Consider the following 22,500-nt stretch of genomic DNA (forward strand, 5'->3'; position numbering starts at 1 on the left):
AAGAAATTATAACATCAAAATAAAAATAAAAAATATTAGATTTTTGTAACAAAAAAAAAAGAAAAGAAAGCAAAAGAAAAAAACAAAAAAGAATTGTTTTCTCATGCAAAAGACTATATCTCGCCCATACTGGTACGGATCATGATTCATGGTGTCATGACCCAAGTATAATAAAAGAAAAAAGTTTTCGACATAACTGGAAGAAAAATATGATGACTTCTTCTGATATAAAACTTCTCTAAAGAGATCACATAAATTCATAAAATGTTAAACATACTTCGCAAGAATCACTTATCACATCTTACATTTCAAATGCAGTCGTCCATTTCGAATATTACAGCTGTACTATATACCTACATACGATTTCAGAGAACTTTTAGAAAAAGAAAATAATGACAATTAAAAAAAAAAAAAAAAGGAAAAAAAAATGAGAGAGAAAAAAACATCACTTTCATCCCTGTTTACGAAACATTCGAAAACATAGCTAAACAACATCTTGAAGAATCCATTTCTAATATATCGTGAGTTATAAGATAAATTTTTCGAGTCAAATTTCAATACAATACAAATACTTGCGATAAGGAATAAAAAAAAAAAAAAAAAGGAAAAAAAAATCAAACAAACAAACAAAAAAACGAAACAAAATATCAAGAAAATAAAAATAAATATGAAAACAATTCTCACGAGAAAAATCTAATTCCTCTTAAAAAATCACGTTCCATTGGTTTTGCTTTGTAATATCGGCATATCGTTATTCGGTTTTTTCAAACAGAAGTCGGAGTCGGAATGGTGCTCGAAAATGATTTGCATTTAAAAAGGACATATGTGGCTTTGAATAATGTAATATTATTCAATATGACAAAGGAGAAAAATTGATAAAGATAAAATCGAAATAGGAATTTATTATTCCACACAGTGGTATAACAATATCACCGGAGAAAAAGAGAAAGATTTTCTTTTTTATATAGTTAAATGGTGATACGAAATAGCTAAAATTGTACGCCATTGTTAAAGCAAACGAGAATAGATTTGGATCTGGAAAACTGGTCCAATGGTTTTTTCTCACTTTTGTGTTACCCTTGAGCAACCGCAAGCCAATTTAAAAATTCAATTTCCTTTTCTCGCTCCTTTTAAATTCTTGATAAAATCGTTATATGAAAGTTCTCGGATTAGTGGAGTTACTTTTTTAGCATTTGATATTGAAAACTTCATTTTTTAAAATTCATCCTCATTTATAATAGATAGCGTCTTCATCGTTTTATCTTTAAATAAATATCTTCGAATTAATGCAATACGGATATTCTACATAATCTACAACATGTCTATAACATCTATCAAAATATAAAATGAGAAATAAATTTAGATCCAGTAAAAAAAAAAAAAAAAAAAAAAAAAATGATCGATTATTGGACAATTTGTCGTTACAATTTTCTATGAAATTTTCTATGAAATTTTCTGTGAAATTTTCTATGAAATTTTCCATGAAATTTTCTATAAAGCGACTTCGATGTCATCGTATGTCATTAATTATTAATTATAATATTAATTATAATAATAATAATTAAATAAGAAAAATAATATAAATTATAATAATAAATAAATAATTTTTTTCTTTAAATAATTCGTTAAAAGAAACATACAAGTTGTTTTGTAATAAAAATTCAAGATCATTAAACTTTCGATTTGTACGAAAGTCGAGTATTTTATTTATTCGTATTCCTTTAAAATATTTAATACATGAAAGAAATCGTGAAATTTTTTTTTTTAATATATTTATTTTTCATTGTTTTATTCCTCTTAACGAAGGATACATTCATACCTTAATCTATAATCAATCTGTATATCCAACGAAAAAATCCTGTTCACCAGGATTATTATGAAATCTAGTGATCTTTTCGAAGAACTCCGAGGCAAGTCAATTCTGTTTTCGAGAAGGGTTCAGATCCTTATCATAAATTCATCCTACTTTCGTCTAAACTACTATATAAAAATAAATAGATAACTAAATAAATATATATATATTTATTTATTTATTTATTTATATTTATATCAAAATATTTATATTTACATTTATTTTTTTATAATTATATTTACATCTTTATATTTATATTTATATTTATTTATTTATTTTTTTATATTTATATTTATATTTATATTTATATTTATATTTATATTTATATCAAAATATTTATATTTATATATTTTTTAAATCTTATTTAATTTTTTCTCAATAATTTAATATAACAATGTATTATTGTAACACTCATTTATAATCAAGGAATTTATTTATAGTAATTCATAGTTTCTATTAACGTCAGAGAATATTATATTGTTCAAAATTAATTTCAATAAAAAATTTATTAGATTATAAGATTATTAGAATTATTATTACTTCTTTTAGTTTCAATTTCAATAAACAAGAAAAGGGATAGGTAATAATTATGCAATTTCATGTTAATCAATTAAAATCATATAATTGTCACTTTTTTTTTCATTGCATTTATATAGTACAATTATTTTGTTTCTAAAAATTTGACATGAAGATTTTTTTTTTCAATTTTATTTTTCCGGAAATAAATTCATCTTTTGGAACGTAATGGGACATGGTAAGTAAAAGTTTTTACATAATTGATAATTCAAATTAATATCATTTGGAATCGTGAATAATACGCAAATTATTCCTTCGAAATCGAGGCTCATCATATCGAGGATTTTAAAATAAACGATAAACTTTAACGTTCGCTCATTGAAACGCTTGAAAATTGCACAAGAGGCGTTTCCATTTTGTCCCTGACCGATTTTTTCCACCGGTCATCCAGATAACGATGGAAAGGAGCGCCCGAGAGAGATAATAACTTCTACCTTTAATATACCACGAACCTTTTTTCTATTCTTCCAAAGAATCTAAAAAAGAACTGTTTTGTATTTCAACGAAGATAAACGAAAAAGGAAACATCATGCAAAATGCAATTTTTTTTTCTTTTTTTTTTTTATGCATCTACTATTTGAATAATTATTTCAATAGATATATTACATATATATCTATACATATATTTAATAAATATATATTGAATAAATATTTAAATAAATAATTATTAGAAATGTATTTGCTATTTAAATAATAAATAATATATTTCTAGGATTTAACAGGATTCATTATCTTCAAATGATAAATCAGGATATAATTTTATTAGGTTATTAATTAAAGTATTATGAATTGTATTGTACTATATTGTGTATATTCTCAATCTACATATACACGTATAAATATTTACTGTATAGATATATCCATAGTTTCAATACACAAGTATACACAAACACAAATATACGAGTGCTCGCATGTACATACATGCATATATATTCAATAAATATATAATCAATATATGTACATGTATGTAGATGCATATATATGTATTATTTATTTCTCAATATATCCATATAAACATATTTTCGATGTAGATATACATGATAAACAATACAAATGTATATTCAATGTATATATATATATGTATACCATAAATACAATATTAATATATTCACCATACATATGCATGTAGATATATTTAAATATATATGGTATACAGATCTATATATATTTTCAATGTATGCATTAAATGTTAAATATATATATAATTATATATATATATATATATATATATATATATATATATACATGTTAGAATTATTTCAAAAACCGATCGTGAAAGTGAATAATTATTATATATATATACATGTTAGAATTATTTCAAAAACCAATCGTGAAAGTGAATAATTTTATAGTTCTGCAAGCCTGGGAAGAAAGAAAGAAAGGATAGAAAGAAAGAAGAAACTAGACTTACGAAGTTCCAACAGGCAAACTCAAGGTGGGCAACGAGAGTCACGTTTCTCCCCCTCCCCCTTCGAGTGAATCATCATGAAGAATCTTCGACGTACACGAGATAAATAATCTTCTTCGAATAATTTTCGCCAGCTGCATCAGCAGATGTTTTAAAGGCCATTAATTTTCTCCAATAAAAAATTTTCTAGACAACGTATTATAAAATTTGATTGTATATTCTAATTGAAAAATATTGTATGACGCGCATCGAATTTCTTATTATCCCTTTGGCTAAATTCAATTCAATGATCGAATATTTCATCGAAACTTTCAAGATGGAATGATTTTAAATTCGATTGACGACAATCATAAATAATCAAATAAAAATATTTATTACGAAACATATCGAATATTGATTTTAAAAAGAGATTTCAAAGAATAATCGATTCGTTTATCAAGAAAATAAAGAATCTAATAATTATTTTTACAATTATCAATCTTCTTCGATTAAATTTTCTATATATCCTGTATATCAAATACAAAAGTTATCTTACTCAACCATACTAAATCTTTCAGTATTTCTCGTCTAAATTCATTTCAACGAATCTTTCGACGTTTCTTCGAAACTTTCAAAATGGCCTATGTATCCTTTCAATTCGATTTTACGATGATCATATAATAATACTACCAAAAAAGAAAAAAAAAGAAAAAAAAAAAAACTACGAAATAAATCGAATATTGATTTAGGGAGATTTCAAAGAATAATCAACTTGTTTACTAAGAAAAGAGAATGAGAGCGATAAAGAGAGACAGAGAGAGAAAGAAAACACAGAGAACGAATCGTAGGAATAGAAAGGAAAAAAACAAAAAAAACAAAGCGGGACACTGTTTACAGGGAAATTTTTGATCGTAACGAGTAAAAAGGAAGAAAAATAAAGCTGGGGTTCATCGATCTCCATTCGTTTGAGTTCAGCTCAAAGCACGTATTCCTCGCAGCTTAACTCGTCAATGCATTGAATCGAGTCATTGTCTCTCGTCCGGTAATTATCCCCAGTGCCAATAGAAAACTCACTTCCGTTCACGGGGGGGGTTACTTTCCCTTTCCCCCCCTCTCTCTCTGTCACTCTCTCTCTCTCTCTCTCTTTCTCTCTCCCTCTCTCTGTCTCTGTCTCTGCCTGTCTCTCTTTCTCTCTTACATAAACGTGTGCTCCCTCAGTCGTCTCTTATCGTCAAAGGCATCAACTTTCGGAGGAACATATGGCATATGTTTGTATAAAAACAATATAGAAGTTTTCGACGCCATTGGCACGCGCACGTCACGTTCTAACAATTCATTTTAATAATCACAATGAAATAGGATCTTTAAATGATTTTGTTCAAATCAATAATAGTGAACGAGGACAATAGATATGTAGCTTTCCTTGAGATTATCATTTAAATCTTACAATATATCATTTGATATATTAATTTTATTGTAGAATTGTGATATGTATGACGTGTGTGTATGCGTGTACATATGTGTGTTTATGCGCGCGCGCGCGCTATATATAAAATGTATACATGTATGTTATTATTAATTTAAAGGTAAACCTTTAGACAAAATATATATATATATATATATAATTGAAAATGTATATATATGATCAGATTGAGCAATAAAGAATATACACATATAATGTATTACTGTATATATCTGTTATGTATGTGTAAGTACATATGGTGCACATATAGGATGTACAATGTACAAAGGTATAAAGATAAACTTTTAAACGTACATATATATATATATACATACACATACATATATATACTATTTAATATATATTGCACTGTATATCATATAATTATAATATATGTATACCTACGTGTACATATATAAAGTGTATATACGATACATAAGCATATAGATATAGAGGTAAATCTTTAATCGTATAGCTAAAAGTTAACCTTTAATATCCACACACACACACACACACACATTTATACGAAACATATCATTTAATACGTATTTGTATTGTATATTGTATATCGTATATGTATAACGTATGTGTACGTTTAAAATGTATATATGTACACACCGTGTATAATACGTGAACGCGCATAAATCTAGTGAGGTAGCTTACAGAAAAGCAGCTTGTCGATTGACCTTCCTGCCCGTGAAACCTAAGGTCATATAGCTTGAGAGTAGTATTCGTGCATAAGGTCAATACAAACTTCAGGTTTATTTCATTTTTTTTTATTTATTTATTTATTTATTTATTTATTTATTTTCTTTTTATAGGCTTTGTTAAATACTCGAATCGAATTTTGATAGAAAAAGAAAATAGAAAAAAAAGAAAAATATGATGTCGCACAGAGTAGACACCTATCGTCAGCTCTATTCTATGGTGTTAAATACTTCAATCGAATTTGAATTGAAAAAAAAAAAAAAAAAAAAAAAAAACACAAGAATAAAAGATTCTATGTATCACAAACCTATCGTTCGATTTATTCTATGGTGTTAAGTACGCGAAAGAGATTTTCCAATTTTTCGATAGAAAAAGTGAACGAAAAAGGAATTAAATATTCTATAGTAATATACCTTTCATTTTGTTCGTTTATTCTATGGTGCTGAATATTTCGTTTGAATTTCGATAGAAAAGAAGAAAAGAAAATTTCGTTGTTATTCCATAGACCCTATCATTCGATTTATTCTATGGTAATAAAAATACATCTGTCAGATTTCAATGGAATAAGCAAACAAAGGAAAAAAAAAAAAAGGAATTAAATATTCTATTGAAAGAAACTTTTCTTTCTATTCGTTCTAATGGTCCTGAATACTTGAATTTGATTTTGTTTGAAAAATCAAACAAAAGGGAAAAGAAAATATTTTCAATTCTACGTTGCACTGTTCATTATATGATAATAAATAATTGGCACAGATTTTGACAGAGAAATCAAACGAAAAAAAAAAAAACAAAAAAAAAATAAAAAATTCATATCGTACAAACTTTTCATTCTGTTTATTCTGTTACGATAAATATAATACTTCGCTCGAATTTTCAATGGAATAAACAAAAAAACAAACATACAAAAAAAAAAAAAAGAAGAAAATCAAATATTCCGTAAGTCACAAACTTTTTATCATTTTGTCCTTTCTATGATATTGAATGTTTGAGTCTTAGATTTTGATAAAAAAAAAAAAAAGAAAAAAAGAATTAATTAATAAATAGAAACAAAAAAAAAAAAGAAAAAACATGGAAAGAGAAAAAAACATCGAAACTTTTTTTTCTGTTTATTGACCTGCATTGTATAAAAAGTATAAAAAAAAAAAAAAAAAAAAAAAGATTAATTAAAAATTCATCGGTACAAAAACTTTCCTGTAGATTTTGTAATATTCCGTAGCCTGGTCGAATTTCTATAACAAAAAAAATCGAACTAAAGAAGGTAAAGAAAAGAAAAGAAAAGAAAAAAGAAAAAAGAAAATTAAAAATTCTGTAACGTTCATAGATTGCATAGACTTTTTATTCTATCCATTCTATGTCCTTGAATAATACTTGAGTCGAATTTTGATGGAAAAATTGAACAAAAAGAAAAAGAAAAAAAAAAAAAGAAAAAAAAAGAAAACAAGGAAAAAAAATTCCAGGATAAAAATAAGAATGCATACGATCAAAAATATATTATGCTATGTATGTATATGTATATGTATATTATTTGTTAAGACGTTTCTCTGTAATCATACTGTAGGATGCATGATTCATAAGCTATATACAATGTAATTTTTACAATATAACACAGGCATACTATCACGTCGTTTCTTTTTCACAGAAAATTACAAATCATCTGTTTCTTTCTTTCTCTTTCTTACTTTCTTTCTTTCTATCTCTCTAATTCTCTATCTCTACTATTCTTTGTCAAGGAACAAGCCTCTCTAAAAAGCACATTTCAGTTATATAATAAATATGTAAATTTCAAAGGAATTGAATAAAAAGCTACAAGTAAAATTCATGCATCCTAAGTTCAATCTGTGTATATAAATATATATATATATATATATATTTATATATATATATATATGTATATATACATACATTTATTATTATCATAATAAATAAATGATTTAAGATATGTCATATATTATAATATATAAATAAATTTTTATAATTATTCTTATTATAATTAAAATTGTGATTGGATAGTTACCTTATAAATTATAACTGATAAATAATTAATATTTATTTAAAAAGTTAAGATTTTAAGATATTTAATTATTTTAGAATCTTATGTATAATTAAATATTAAGAGGAATTTAAGGGTAAGAAAAATTAATTAAATAGATATTTCTTAAATTTTTTAGAAAGAAAGAAATATTTAAAGGTAAGAATTTAATTATAACATAAATATAATATATAAATAGTTAATTAATGTATATATTTAAGTTATAGAATATATTTATTAATAAATTACTATATGTATAATTAATGTAATTTATTACTATATATTATATAGTAATAAATTACTATATAAATTGTATATGTTAATAAATTTTATTATATACATATATATATATATACATTCAATATATGTATACATTCAATATGGAGTAGTATTCGTAGTAAGCTTTTACCCAAATCATTTTTTCGAGAGACGAAAGAAGAAGAAGAATAAAAAGAGCCCTGGTTGAAAATCTAAAGAGCTAAAAATAGTCGTTTCAAATGTCGAGATAAAAGAGCAATCGATTTGTCCTCGTAACACAGAACAATCGTTGTTACCTTGAGATTGTGCTAATTATTTCGATTTCTATCGGGATGTGCGTCTATCCGATAGATATGGTATGTCGTTCCTTCATCTAAATATACATGAATTCTTTCTCTTTCTCTCTCACACACATACATTCAATCACTCGCTCACTCATTCTCTCTCTCATTCGGTCTCTCTCTCTCTCTCTCTCTCTCTCTCTCTCTGTAAGTACAAATCGAAGATCGATAAGATGACCTTGGACTTTCTTTCGATGGAGTCCTAGTTACACTTTTGTGGGTGTTTTCGCTGATGTCAGTTGTGAAGCCTAGTTCACACAAGTTTAATACATATGTTATCGTATTTTTATACTTCAAGTTGTATAATATAATATCAACAAATTATTGATCCCTTTTTTTTTTTTATGATGAACCTTTCTTTATTCATTTTATTAATATAAATACTGTAATACTTGTAATAATATTTTTAAAGGTCAAGTTGTCGAGACTAAAGAGAGAGAAAAAAAAGAAAAAAGGAAAAAAAAAAAGAAATAAAAGATTGGAAAGAAAAGAAGAAAAAAAAAAAAGAAAAGAAAAAAAGAAAACGTCTTAAAATGTATAACATATCGTAATAATATAAAAATATAAAATTAATAATTAATAATTCTTATCTCATGACAAACTATCGAGCTTTAATTAATAGCATTAACATTTCTATTAATTTTTTTTCTCTATTAATTTCAACGTAAAATTTTAACATTAATCACGAACTAAAATAAACCGTGTTACATAGTGACCACATTGTATAGACATATATATATATATATATATATATATATATATATATATATATATATTTATTTATTTTGTACGACCTTCACACGTTCGTGTACGTCGATGGTCAAACATAAAAAAAAAAAAAGAAGAAAAAAAATCGTTAAAATTATATAGGGTAAGTCACGGGAAATGTTGATTAGAAGGGTCAATAGGCTTGACGAAAAAAAATTTATGATTACCCATGAATGTGAACCCATTTATGTCCTCCGTTCCTTATTTCGCACACCACCCGTCTTTAGGTATATACACGCTCGTACGCAAGCCGTTTCAAAAATATGTTCCCTTATCCCCACTCTCGCTACCGTTTTCCCTTTTCATTTCACCCTTCGCCAGCTAACAGCTGTCTTGCCTTTCGGTCTATATCCGTAACGAGTTTTACTGTCTGCATTGAGTGCACAGTTTTTATCCAAACTTCTTCTTCTTCTTCTTCGTCTTCGTCTCCGTCTTCTTCTTCTTTTTTTTTCTTTTTCTTCTCTTCTTCGTCTTTTTATAGGATCATCCAACAGCCCATGTAAACTCATTCGAGTTTCGTGACTTTGTAAGATGTCAAGGAAACGATGATCCCTTTCGAGTGTGTCAACGAGCAGAATAGAATTTCTCTCATTTTTCTTATAGATATATGATACCTATCGAAAACTATAAGGAAGTATACAATTTCATACAAATTGGACCTCTGTTCTTATTCATTTATAAATATCTATCTATCTGAACTTTTTCTTATCGTTTATCTGATATTTATAATGAGAAAATATTTTGATAAAAGTCTATAAATAAAAAAAAAAAAAAAAAAAAAAAAGAAGATTTCATTCATTCATATGAAATATAATCCCACAATTTTATACTCCGATACGAATATTCGATAATTTAAAAAATAATGAAAGAAATAATCTATAAGCATTCTGATTAAAAAAAAAAAAACTAAAAAATTTGATTACTAGGACAATATCAAGAGAAAATAAATTAGGTTTTCTTTTTGTTTCTTTTTTTTTTTTTTTATACTTCTTTATAAGTTTACAATTAAATCCAACTTGACTCGTCCAACATTCCGATAAGCTCAGACGAATTTTGTACAACTTCGTACAACGTCAAGGAAAAAAAAAATTTTTCATTCAAATGTGTTAAAGAGAATACGAGTTGCAATTTTTTCTTACTTTCTTTGCTCCTTTTTTTATTTTTTTTATTTTTATCTTTTTAACAATTGTACATTAGCGTATATAAAATTATGAGATAATTTAAAAAGATGGATAAATAATACTTTTCTTTTTTTTTTTTTTTTAATTTATAAATTTGTATCCAAATATTTGTTTTTTTTTTTTTTTAACGATACATCTAACAGTCCATGTAAGCTCATTCGAGTTTTGTGACTTTGTGCGATTTTGAGAAACAATTTACCCCGAGTGCGCGTCGATGAAATGCAATTTATCTTGAAAAAGTTATCGAATATTAATCATTATCAAATTATGGATCTCATAGATCATACTTTTTTTTTTTTTTTTTTTTTTTTTTATGTGTAAATGAATCATCCAACGAGATCAATAAATTCCAATCAAGCTTGGGAATTCTTACGATGTCAAAATATAAATGAATCCTCTTACCTATAAGTAAAACATGAATTGTAATTCTTTTTCTCCTTTTTCTTTTTTGTTTTCTTTTTTTTTCATCCGATATATCAATGAGTATTAAAATCATGGAATTATTTCATAAACCAATAGGATTCTATCTCGAGGCGTATATTTTTTCGACTACTTTTACGAATGCTTTGTTTTTTTTTTTTTCCCCCCCTAAGAAAACAATGATGATTCACTATGCTGTAGAATATTCATAATTACGCGAGATGAATATTTTTTCATCTAAAAAAAATGAAAAAAAAAAAAAAAAGAAAGAGAAAAAATGTTGCAAATAACAATTTGTTTTTATTTACACGACATCAGAATTGAAATAACAATAATATTAAATATACTTTTGAAAAGTTTAAATATATACGTATATATATATATATAGGAATTAAATAATCGTAGTAAGAATAATGTTTGACAATGAGTTTAATATTTTCTGATGTAACACGTAGAGAGACGACTTTCAAGTAATTCTAATACACGTATATATGTCTGACTGGTACGACTCGCCAACACTCGGCACAAATCGTTTATAAAGTTTTCCACCCACACGTGGCACGAGCCTCCTTATGTGACCTCCATTACCCTCCTCGTTCAGCTTTAAGTCTGAACCACAAATTCTACGATACTCAAGGCATCGTACGTATCTCTTCGCTGCATTTTCGACTGCTCAAACAATTCTTTCGACGTTTTCTATTCAAGATTGAAAATTAACAAATTTGTAATAATAATTAAAAAATTAAATCATTTGTTTAAGAATCTTTTTTTTTTTTTTTATTATTCTTTTATTAATTAAAAATAATATTCTTTCATTTGTTCACACAAAAATCAACGATTCAATGTATTTATAAATACACATTGTCCATGACAAATCGATTTGTAATGAAAATATAAAAATTTGTTGAAATTTAAACGACAGTTTTTTTTTTTTTTTTTTTTTTTTTTTTTTTTTTCTTTAATAATTAAAACAATTGTTTCAAGAATTTTTTTTCCATAATAATGACATATATAAACAAATCGATCTATAATAAAAATATAAAAAATTTATTTAAATTTAAGCCACAATGTTATTCTTTGATTAATGTTTAACGAATTTCCTACGCTCGTGCAGAAACCCAACAGGCGTAATTGAGATTTCCTCCGATCAACGCGCGAGTACCATCAATTATCCTACGTCTCCTCCTCCTCCATCTCCTCCTACTCCTCCTCCGTCTTCGCATATTATCCTACCGAAGCTTGCTTTTTTGCAATGTAAATATCTCAATGAAAATTCACCGTTTAATTTGTATTCCGTAACGTCGACCTGACGACCAATTGTATTTAATAGGTCAATTGACGTAAAATGTAAATTTGTTACATTTTGAAACATCGATCGTTCACATCGTTCGTTTTTTCTCGAAAAAGTGAAACAGAAAGTAATGCAAATAATGCAATTGGTTAGACACAAAATCTATTAGATTCGATTGTTCGATTTTACAGTAACAGAAAAAAAAATTTGATTCTACTGTGACTTCGTCAGATATGGTAAATCAAAATGATAAAGTCCAAGTTGCGTGACGTGAAAAAAAAAAAAGAAAACAAAGAAAATATAATGCGATCGTCACAATATGCATATAATTATTTCGAAAATTATAACTTATCTTTCTATTACACAAAATATGTCATGAAAAATATCGAATTACTAAAATGAATTTATCATCATACTATGCTTTCAAGGATATATTTGAAATTTGTTATAGTTCAATGTGTATGTTATACTCGTATATAATGAGCAGAAATATATTATTCGTTGTAACTTAATGAAATATTTTCTCATATAATAATTTGATAATGAAACTTCGTTAATGAAATATATAATTTAAAAAAAAAAAAAGAAAAAAAAAATAATAATAAAAAGATAACCTACACATAAGACATAAGAATTAAAATAAATTAATAGAAATGATAAGATACTTAAAACTGATAATATATAATAAGTCGATTTAATCTAACAAAATAAAGTTTGATCGAACTATGACATCGCAAAGTCTAACAATCAGTATTATAAAATCCTAATTAATATCTTGGATAATTAATTTTTCTTCAAAAAGAAATGCAAATAATATTATTAATAAGTTGCAAAGTATATGCAGATGAGAATGGTTGATTTGACATTACAGAAAAAAGTTTGATTGAACCGTAATATCACCAGGCATACCAACCAGAATAATAAAGTTTCAGTTAATTTAAAATCAAGATAAAAGAAATGTAAATAACAAAATAAGTAAGTTACAAAAACTTGTGAGATGCATCGAATTTACATTCCAAAAAAAAAAAAAAAAAAAAAAGAAGAAGAAGAAGATATGACTGAACTACGATATCTCGTAGTCTGATGAACCAGAATGATTAAATTCGAGTCAATGCCCTGAATCATGTCTGCTCTTCTAAAAAAGTAAAAAAAAAAAGAAAAAAAAAGAAGATAAAAGAGATGCAAAATACAATTGGTAGCTAGATCATAAAACATATATTCAACTGGTCGACGTCACAATCCAGGATAAAAGTTTGATTGGGGTCTATGATATCTCACCCAAGTCTGACGACTAAAATCGTAAAAAGTTAGAATCAACACAGTTTGAAATGAAAAGTATCCAAAGTATCGTAAATCATGTTATCGTCCGATTTACTATCACATTGAGAAACTCTTCTTATTAATATTGAAGATTCTAGTCGAATATCTTCAAGAGAAAAAGAAGAAGAAGAAGAAAGAATGATTTATACGTTTCCTTCTCTCTTGCTATTTCCTGCTAACGACCGATAAATCTCATGAAAGGAGAAGTTTCAGAAGTCCTGCAAACTGGTCGATTAAATTCCGTACACGTTCGGTCTACAGCATCCCTTTCTCTCATTCCTGAGCCAAATAGACAGGAGGTACCATCTAGTTCAGTCCGAGTTGAGTCGTCTATAAGCTCGCATAGCTCGATTTGTCAATCGCTGATCTGCAATTCTCTCTCATCGAAACGGATCCGTGAATATGCAGTTAACCTCGAACTTCCGGAAGTTAATCAAATTGTACATAAAGGATCTTGATTAATCGACCATATACTGTTATGAATCATTCGATTAATCGTATAATCGATGAACTAATCTAGTAACATTATGTCAAATAATAAATTAATAATTTACTGATACTTTAAAAATTATTAAATATTCTAATCCAATTTCTTTTTTTTTTTTTTTTTTTCAATAATGAAATTCTCTAAAATAATTATTGTAGATCAATATTTAAATTCGGACGATTTGATATATTATTGATGTAATATGATTATTTCAATTATTTCTATTTTTTCTTTTTTGTATATAAATAAAGCTTTATTGTTTTAAATTATATTTAAATAAAATTATAGTTTCTTTAATACATTTTGAAATAAAAAACTTTTCTATTTTTCTAAATTATTTTGAAAAAATTTAGTTTTATTTTTTATAACAAAATAATCCTATATTTTTATAATACAGTTATATAATAGATATAGTTTTATTTTTTATAACAAAAAATAAAAAAACCTTTCGATAAATCTAATAAAATTTACAACAACATCGAGATTATACGGATTAATTGCTGATTAATTTCTAGTGATTTTTTGATACTAGTAACTTTGGATATTCAACTTTCGAAGAAATTCAACTTGCTAAATGATAATTCATTGAGATCCAAAACTGTATAACTTACTAAAGATAAGCGAAATCTTTCCGTCGTGTTTCTTCACAGTCAACGCCTACATTGTAACCGACATTATAGTTGGGAAAACGATTTATACGACGATTAAGCTATTGACTTAAGAATGAGGCTCTTTCTAACGCATTAAACGATTCTCGTGTCTTCGTGGAAACTTACAAGTTGGCCAGTGAAAACTAGTAGGAAGAACGAAGTACTTATCACTGATTCGTCGAACTAATGCATTTTTTCTCCTTTCTTTCTTTTTTTTTTTTTTTCTACTATCCCACTATTTCAAGTACGTCAATTAAACACTAATAACGAACCTATTAATAATTTCTTTTACTACATAAAATGAGTCATTATCAGGTAAAGAGTATCGTTATTATATAATGTGACTAGTAAATTTTCAATTGTTAATATAAAACTATATACCTATATATCTAATTATAAATTTATAAATGATTATATTCATGCACAGTGTGAATCATTGTCAGGTGAAATGTTTAACATTTCAAAGGTTACTGTATCACATCTAGTGACTTTTATATTATTAATATAAAACTATATGTACGTATCTAATAATCCAATTTATAAATGATTATTCGCATTCACAGAGTGAGTCATTGTTAGGTAAAGAATTTAATATGTATCTAATGAAACTGTATGTATCTAATAACAATCTTATAAATGATTATTATCATGCACAGAGTGAGTCATTGTTAGAGGTAAAGAATTTAATAAGAAATTACTATATCACGTCCAGTTATTTTTCTATTTTTCATATTAGAAATAATAAGAATATAAGAGGATAAAAATCGATAAAAAAAAAAAAAAAGTTTAAAGAAAAAGAAAAAAAAAATGATAGAAAAAAATAATATAAGTCGTTATCCTTTAAATATTTGTCGAGAAAACTCTAACGTCAAAGTTCGTTTATATTAGGAAATCATTTTCTTTTAAGATGAAATATTTTCGTAAATTTCTGCTAAAGGCAACTTCGTGAATGTGTATGCTCTATCGTTGGGGACAATGAAGAAGAAAGTGGCACGGCTGACACTTCATTGCCCGCTCTCGAATTCGCATTGTTATCCTACCATTGGACGCTTGAAAAAAAAAACGGGCAATCAAGAAACGTCTAAACGAGTGTCATTCTGTGGTTAACGACCTTTTTGCAATTTTTCATACTACAATGGGAACTTTTTTGCCATGAAAATTTCATCGAGCAATTTTGAAGATTTGCTTCATTTTCAAAAAAAAAAAAAAAAAAAAAAAAAAAATTTGAATAATGATATAAGAATAATGATAAAGAAAAAGAAATAATAATAAAATGAACAATTTCAACAATCGTTCCTAGTATTGTTTTTGAAAATATTTAGAAGCTTCGAAATAAATAAATAAAAATTCTTTCGTTTAAAAAAGCAAGAAAGAAAAAAAGAAATGACAAAATTTACCGACCATATATAAATAATAATTCTTTTTAAATGTTCACAATCTCGAAATAAATACATAAAAGATCTTCCATTTTCACGATGAAAATAAATAAAATAAATAAAAGTACATCCTTCACGGCACTATTTTGGAATAACGCTTCACCTAATACGTGCGATAAATTTAACGTTAAAAAACGGACACTGAAAAATGATAAAACCGGCTTGTAGCAATATAAAAGAAAAATTATAGGTTAGGTTGTCCCAAAAGTTATCTTTTTCGTTTTTAAAACACTGCCAGATAAATCAGCTGCGTGCAGATAGCGAAAAAAAAAACACTTTTGAGAGAATCTACATTGAAAGAAAAGAAAAAAAAAAATAATAATAATAATAATAATAATAAAAAGATAAAAAAAGAAGAAAAAAAAGAAATGAATAATAGAAAGAAGAAAAATCGAAAGAAAGAATATAAAATTACATGAGTAATACAGCTGATTGATTATGAAGAAGAGGAAGTCAGATGAGTCCATCATCATCATCATCATCGTCATCATCGAAAAATATGTACATAGGTTATGTACTCGAATACTTAACTTCTTCTCTCTTCTTCACGATTAATCGGTTAAGGAGTCGATAAAGAAACGGATCTACAGGTCGCAAACAGTTATCGGAAGTCAATTCGAATTAAACTTTCTCAGAGTTCGAAGACACTTTATAAACCATGAACGAATAAGTTTAATATATGACTGTTCCAATGTCTCTGCTAGTTACTTCGACATACGTCGAGACCTTCATTGACACCAGACGTCTCAACGATTCAATGAATTGCAGTATTCTCGCTTTTAATCGTTCCCACTCTTGGATCTTATCAATAATGTGAATCATCGTTGTCATTTTTTTTTTTTTTTTTTTTTACATGTCACGAGAAACTTTTATTTAAGAGAAAAAGAATAAAATCGAATAAAGAAAGGAAAACGAGAAAGAGAATAATATTCGAAGTCGTGAGAAAATTTACAAAAAAAAAAAAAAAAAGAAAAAAAAAAGGAATAATAATAATATCATTTAAAAACATACAATACGAATATTACAGAGATCAAATGAAAAGTAAAATTTGTCGATTTAAATTATCGAAGAGAATTCAAATTCCATTTGATGACTCAACCTGCATCGCAACGTCTCGCAAATGACTATACCCAGTGTGATGCATCCATTTAACAGTTCTTCGTAAATCGTTTCCTTTCTTTTCTAGAGTACGTCCTTCGTAACACCGATCGCCAATTCTTTTCTCTCGTAACTAAATATTTGATCTTTTATTAATAAGATTACGATACCATTTACACTTCCGTTAAATATAATTTATATTGATTTTCAATTTCCGCCCCCCCCCGCCTCCCTCCTTAAAGATACGTATCAAAATTTCGAAGAAAAAAAAAAAATTTATTTCATTCAAAAAAATAATAAATAGGTTAGACTTTCGTCAAAGTATTGCCGTGATTATGAACGAATACATCGTAATACTTTAATAATGAAATTATTTATTATAAGATACTGCATTCGAAGTATCGTCGCGAAATAATTTATATTATAAATTGTTATGGAAAAAAATAAGTGAACAAGATCGTAAAGAAAAAGAAAAAAAAAAAAAAAAGGTAAAATTATAGATCAATCTTTCTAGATTACATTTAGTGATACATAAAAAAATTAATGGTGTCAATGTACCGTTAAAAAAGAAACGAAGTGGACGTAATAATCACATGTCTATATAGCAAAAAATTACGAATAATGTCATGTTCTACATATTATATTCCGTATCAATGAATAAATTAACATTGTCTCGCTATTCATGAGATACAAAAAAAATAATAAAAAAAAATAAAAAAAGAAAAGAGGGAAACAAATATGGCGACTAAAAAAATCCTACTCTCCAGATACATATTATATTTCATATTAATGAACAAATTAATCTTATTTCGCTATTCATAAAATGAAAAAAGTAAATCAATAAAAACGAATATGGCGACTAGAAAATTCTACCTATCAACTTGTCAACTACACATTATATTTCGTATTAATAATCAAATTAACATTGTCTCGGTGTTCGTAAGACTCGAAGAAAAAGAAAAAGAAAAAAAAAATCAAAATAAACAAATAAAAAATGAGAAAGGAAAAAAAAAAGTAAGGAAGTAATATTACGACTAAAAGCTTTTATTTATCCTTTCGGTTACGCCATATAAAAATATGGCGGGAAATGAGAAAGTTCCAATTTTCTTACATAGAAAAAGAAACATGAAAAAAAGAAATATCCTTTACAATAATGTCCGAAGGATCATCGCGAGAGCATATTTATTCTTCATCGAGATTTCTAAGAAGAACAAGAAGAAAATAATGGACGATACGGCAAAGCCATTCCATACGAAAAAGATTCGCCTGTATATTCATCAAGTTTCGTTTACATTTTCAAACTGACGGAGATAAATCGGAAAAAGAGAGAGAGAAAGAGAGAGAGAGAGAGAGAGAGAGAGAGAGAGAACTCTTTACCCTTTCCCGTTACGCCAAAAAAAAAAGAAACAATAAATGTCGATTTTTTTTCCATCGTCCTCGTTTAAAAAAAGGAATAGCGCGTATTCGTAAACTTGTCAACAAAAAAATGTTGATCTTTATAAATTATAATTTCTTGTTTGAAAATGGGAACGCGCAACAACGAAACGATATATATAACTTTCGAGATAATTATTTTCTTCGAATGTTGCAGAATCATATGAAAAGTACCTATGTATCTATGTATATAAGATCAGATACGTTCGACGCGTTCTCCGTTATTCGAAGCGAAGGTGAACGCTTTTCTTCGACCTATCACGATGTTAGACGAGATGCCTCTCCCACTCCGACCTTATATACATGCATACATCATACATACGCACATATATACATACATACATGCATATATATATATATATATGTATATATATATATATGCATGTATGTATATATATATATATATGTATGTATATGCATGTATATATGTCACACACGTTGTCTCTGTCAAAAAATATGAAAAGAAGAAAATAAAAACGTACGAGTAACTCTCGATAAGAGTCAGCTGTATTAAAGAGAGAGAGAGAGAGAGAGAGAGAGAAGAAAAAGATTTATAACGGGTAACGTGTTACGCCATCTTTTACTTAATACCTTTGAAAATTTTTTTTCCTTTGATACAAACTGGTAATGATGAAACGAGTAACTTTCAATAAAAAAATTCTAAAATATTATTATTCATTGAAATATCATTAAAAATAATGGACGACGATCGTCATTGGTGGTCTTTCGTAAAACTTAATAGAAAATTGTAATTTTTATTATGTTATTCGTATTAAATTCAATACAAGTATACGTCGTTCATGATATATATTGTGTATGTTTCTACGTGTATCTGTATATATATATATATATATATATATATATATATATATATATCAGTTTTTATATTTCTATTGAATAGGTACTACGCTTGGTAAACATTCTCTTTGAAAAGTAAACACGTACTCGTAAACGAAACGTTGAGGTCGAACGTGCTTCTAGCTGGATCTGAACGATATATATGTTTTCGATTATCGAAACAAGTGATACAAATTTCGATAATCGAAAAGTTAATCAATCAAATCTATATATATATATATATCATCTATATATATATATATATATATAAATATATATAAATAAATAATAAAAGGACGTTGAGCTTTCCAATAGACGTTCTATTAATTGTAAAGTTAATAGTTATAAAATATAAAAATAAAAAAGTAAATAAAAATAAATAAATAGATATATACATATTATTCACGTATATTATATACATATATATATATATATATATGTATTGTGTATATATATAAAAGAAGTCGATTAACTTGCCTTGACTTTCAGTATAAGCGGCGACGACGATCGTCAGAAGAATCAAAAGAAAGAGCACCGATTTGCACCGCACCATCGAAACACTTGCGAAGAATAACCGGGAGTCCAGCCACCAATTATCACTAATCATGTTTACCCCCCCCGTTTCTCTTCGTAAAACGTCCTCTCCCGTGATTCAACACGACGAACAACAATTTATTATTTCACGCGATCATCGTTTAAACGTAACACTTTTATGTTTAGTTACCTTACACGAGTCTCCTTCCCTCTTTATTTTCAACGCGACGCGAAGAAACACCACACCGTACCAACCACCACGACCGACTGGTCCGACAACGCAGACTGTTGCGACACCTCTGAATTCTGTATCACCCCTACTACGCCAGCCTATCGAACCATCCTATCTCACGAACTTATCCGAGTCTGACCGATTACGTCCGAACGTCACGATACTTCAATTTGCGGGAAATTTGAATCTATTTATAATTTTCCTTTCTCTTTTAATCGAATTTTTTATATCCAACGATCATTCTTTTATTGCATTTATTTGTTATGATAAATAATATCTTTTTTTTTTCTTTTTAATAAATATGTAAAAGATAAAATATTATTCTCTTTAGATTTAATATATACACACACAAAAATATAAATATTTTTATTCAATAAATTTTTAATTATTATTATGTATAATAAATATTATTATACACTATATAATATATATAAATATTATATATATATATATATATATATATGTATATACACCATCATTTCGAAAAACTCAAATATTTAAATTTAGTATATATACCTAATTATATATATATTTTTTATTTTTTTTATTTTCTGTTTCAAACAATATTTTAATATTATTATATATTATAAAATGTGATATAGTTATCGTATCGATTTTCCTCGGTTTCTAAACAAACATTGATCAAACTACGGATCACAAGCAGTCCGATTTTTTCTCGTATTCATATATCATTAAAAAAAAATGTGTTATTTGTTGAACTTGTGAACGTTATTAGATAAATATTTTTTCTATCTAAATAATGGATAACGTCCGAAAGATATTAATAAAAAAAATTCTACACGAATGTAACAGTAATAAAATACACGTTACCTATGATATAGTTTCCTTCTTGGTAAGTTTCGTTAAATCAGAATAAGTTAACCTCGAATTTTCAAAACTAATTTGTTCATAATCTAATTATATTTTTAATAGCTATCTCTGACACAATTAAATCCAATTTATCAACTGATCGACGGCGACGACGATGAGAACGAGATAAGTCATAAAAGATTGATCGATGTAATAAAAGAAAAATTGCAAGATCAAAGTAGATCAAGTTTAACGACATTGAAGAATCAATTATATTATGCTAAACATTATCGTGAAAGAGGTCGCTATACTTATCTAATTACATATTTTAAATTACATTAATTATATATTACGATATTAACAATTTCAATTTAAGAATTTTATGTTAGATGAGATAATCAAAAAACATAGGATAAGTCTTCATCGTAAAACGACGCCATTGGTTACTGAAATTTGTGAAACGGAAAAAGTCGAGAATGATCATGAAATGGAGAAACTCTATCAGAAAATAATCATAGTTATTACACTTTTAAGTGGTCTCGGTAATCCTGCTATAACGAACACTTTACGGTGAAACTAAATTATTATCTATAACGTACAATCTCTCTCTCTCTCTCTCTCTCTCTCTCTCTCTCTCTCTCTCTCTCTCTCTCTCTCTCTCTCTTTCTCTCTTTTTTTTGTATATATATATATATATATAAAAAAAAGTAAAACAATAAAATAAAATTAAAAAAAAAAATAAAATAAAATAATGAAATAAAAGTTATGTTTTTAGAGAAGTAACAGCTACGTTGCAAAGTGTATTTCAACCATCCGAATTGTCACATTATGTGAAACTTCCTAAACAGGAAAAGGAAGAACAACTTATGGAATTGATGTGTATAGTTGCCGGTATACGTTTATTTAATCGAGACTGCGAACGTGGCGGAAAAGAAATCGATAATCGTAAGAAGTAAATTATTGATAACTAATTTCTTTGAGGTCAATAAAAACAATTTGCTCATTGCATGATTCATGAATATTTTTTATAATGATAGAATTGATAATGCGCTTTTAATAATTTTGATTATTATTTCCGAGGCTTCAAAGAATATACGGTATTTTTTTTCAGTAAAAATTTGTCATTCTGTATAAATGATAACTCCACAAAATGCCTTGGGATATAGTGCACCCCAATTATATAAATTATTTTGAGATATGCACAACTTGGGTTAATATATTTTACGCATTATAATTATATTGTTTATATTTTGTCTTTTTATTTTATAGTTCCGAGTATTTTACAAGATGCCGTTAAGAAAACGTACGATGATATCCTTGAATTATTGGAACGATTAATGACGAAAATTTATGAATTTACTGCGACGATAGAGAATATCATTTCTTTCG

At 26.7% G+C, this 22,500-nt stretch overlaps 2 protein-coding genes across 2 annotated transcripts in view; one reads left to right on the forward strand and one right to left on the reverse strand.

The window, feature by feature from the left end:
* The window catches only part of LOC124429980, a 77,114-nt gene extending 56,736 nt beyond the window's left edge, over positions 1 to 20,378 (reverse strand). Inside the window, exon 1 of the mRNA XM_046975933.1 lies at positions 20,013 to 20,378. Within this exon, the coding sequence (XP_046831889.1) occupies positions 20,013 to 20,142 (130 nt within the window). The 5' untranslated portion in view covers positions 20,143 to 20,378. The remainder of the gene's footprint in view (positions 1 to 20,012) is intronic.
* Positions 20,379 to 20,957: 579 nt separating this feature from the next.
* Positions 20,958 to 22,500, forward strand: part of LOC124430207 (cilia- and flagella-associated protein 206-like) — a 5,485-nt gene continuing 3,942 nt past the window's right edge. The window contains exons 1-5 of the mRNA XM_046976455.1: positions 20,958 to 21,154; positions 21,235 to 21,412; positions 21,501 to 21,681; positions 21,887 to 22,056; positions 22,381 to 22,500. The exon at positions 22,381 to 22,500 is cut by the window's right edge and continues 142 nt beyond it. Coding sequence (XP_046832411.1) covers positions 21,062 to 21,154; positions 21,235 to 21,412; positions 21,501 to 21,681; positions 21,887 to 22,056; positions 22,381 to 22,500 — 742 coding nt within the window. The 5' untranslated portion in view covers positions 20,958 to 21,061. The remainder of the gene's footprint in view (positions 21,155 to 21,234; positions 21,413 to 21,500; positions 21,682 to 21,886; positions 22,057 to 22,380) is intronic.

This window comes from Vespa crabro, chromosome 17 (assembly GCF_910589235.1).
Source record: "Vespa crabro chromosome 17, iyVesCrab1.2, whole genome shotgun sequence".
Taxonomy (NCBI): Eukaryota; Metazoa; Arthropoda; class Insecta; order Hymenoptera; family Vespidae; genus Vespa; species Vespa crabro.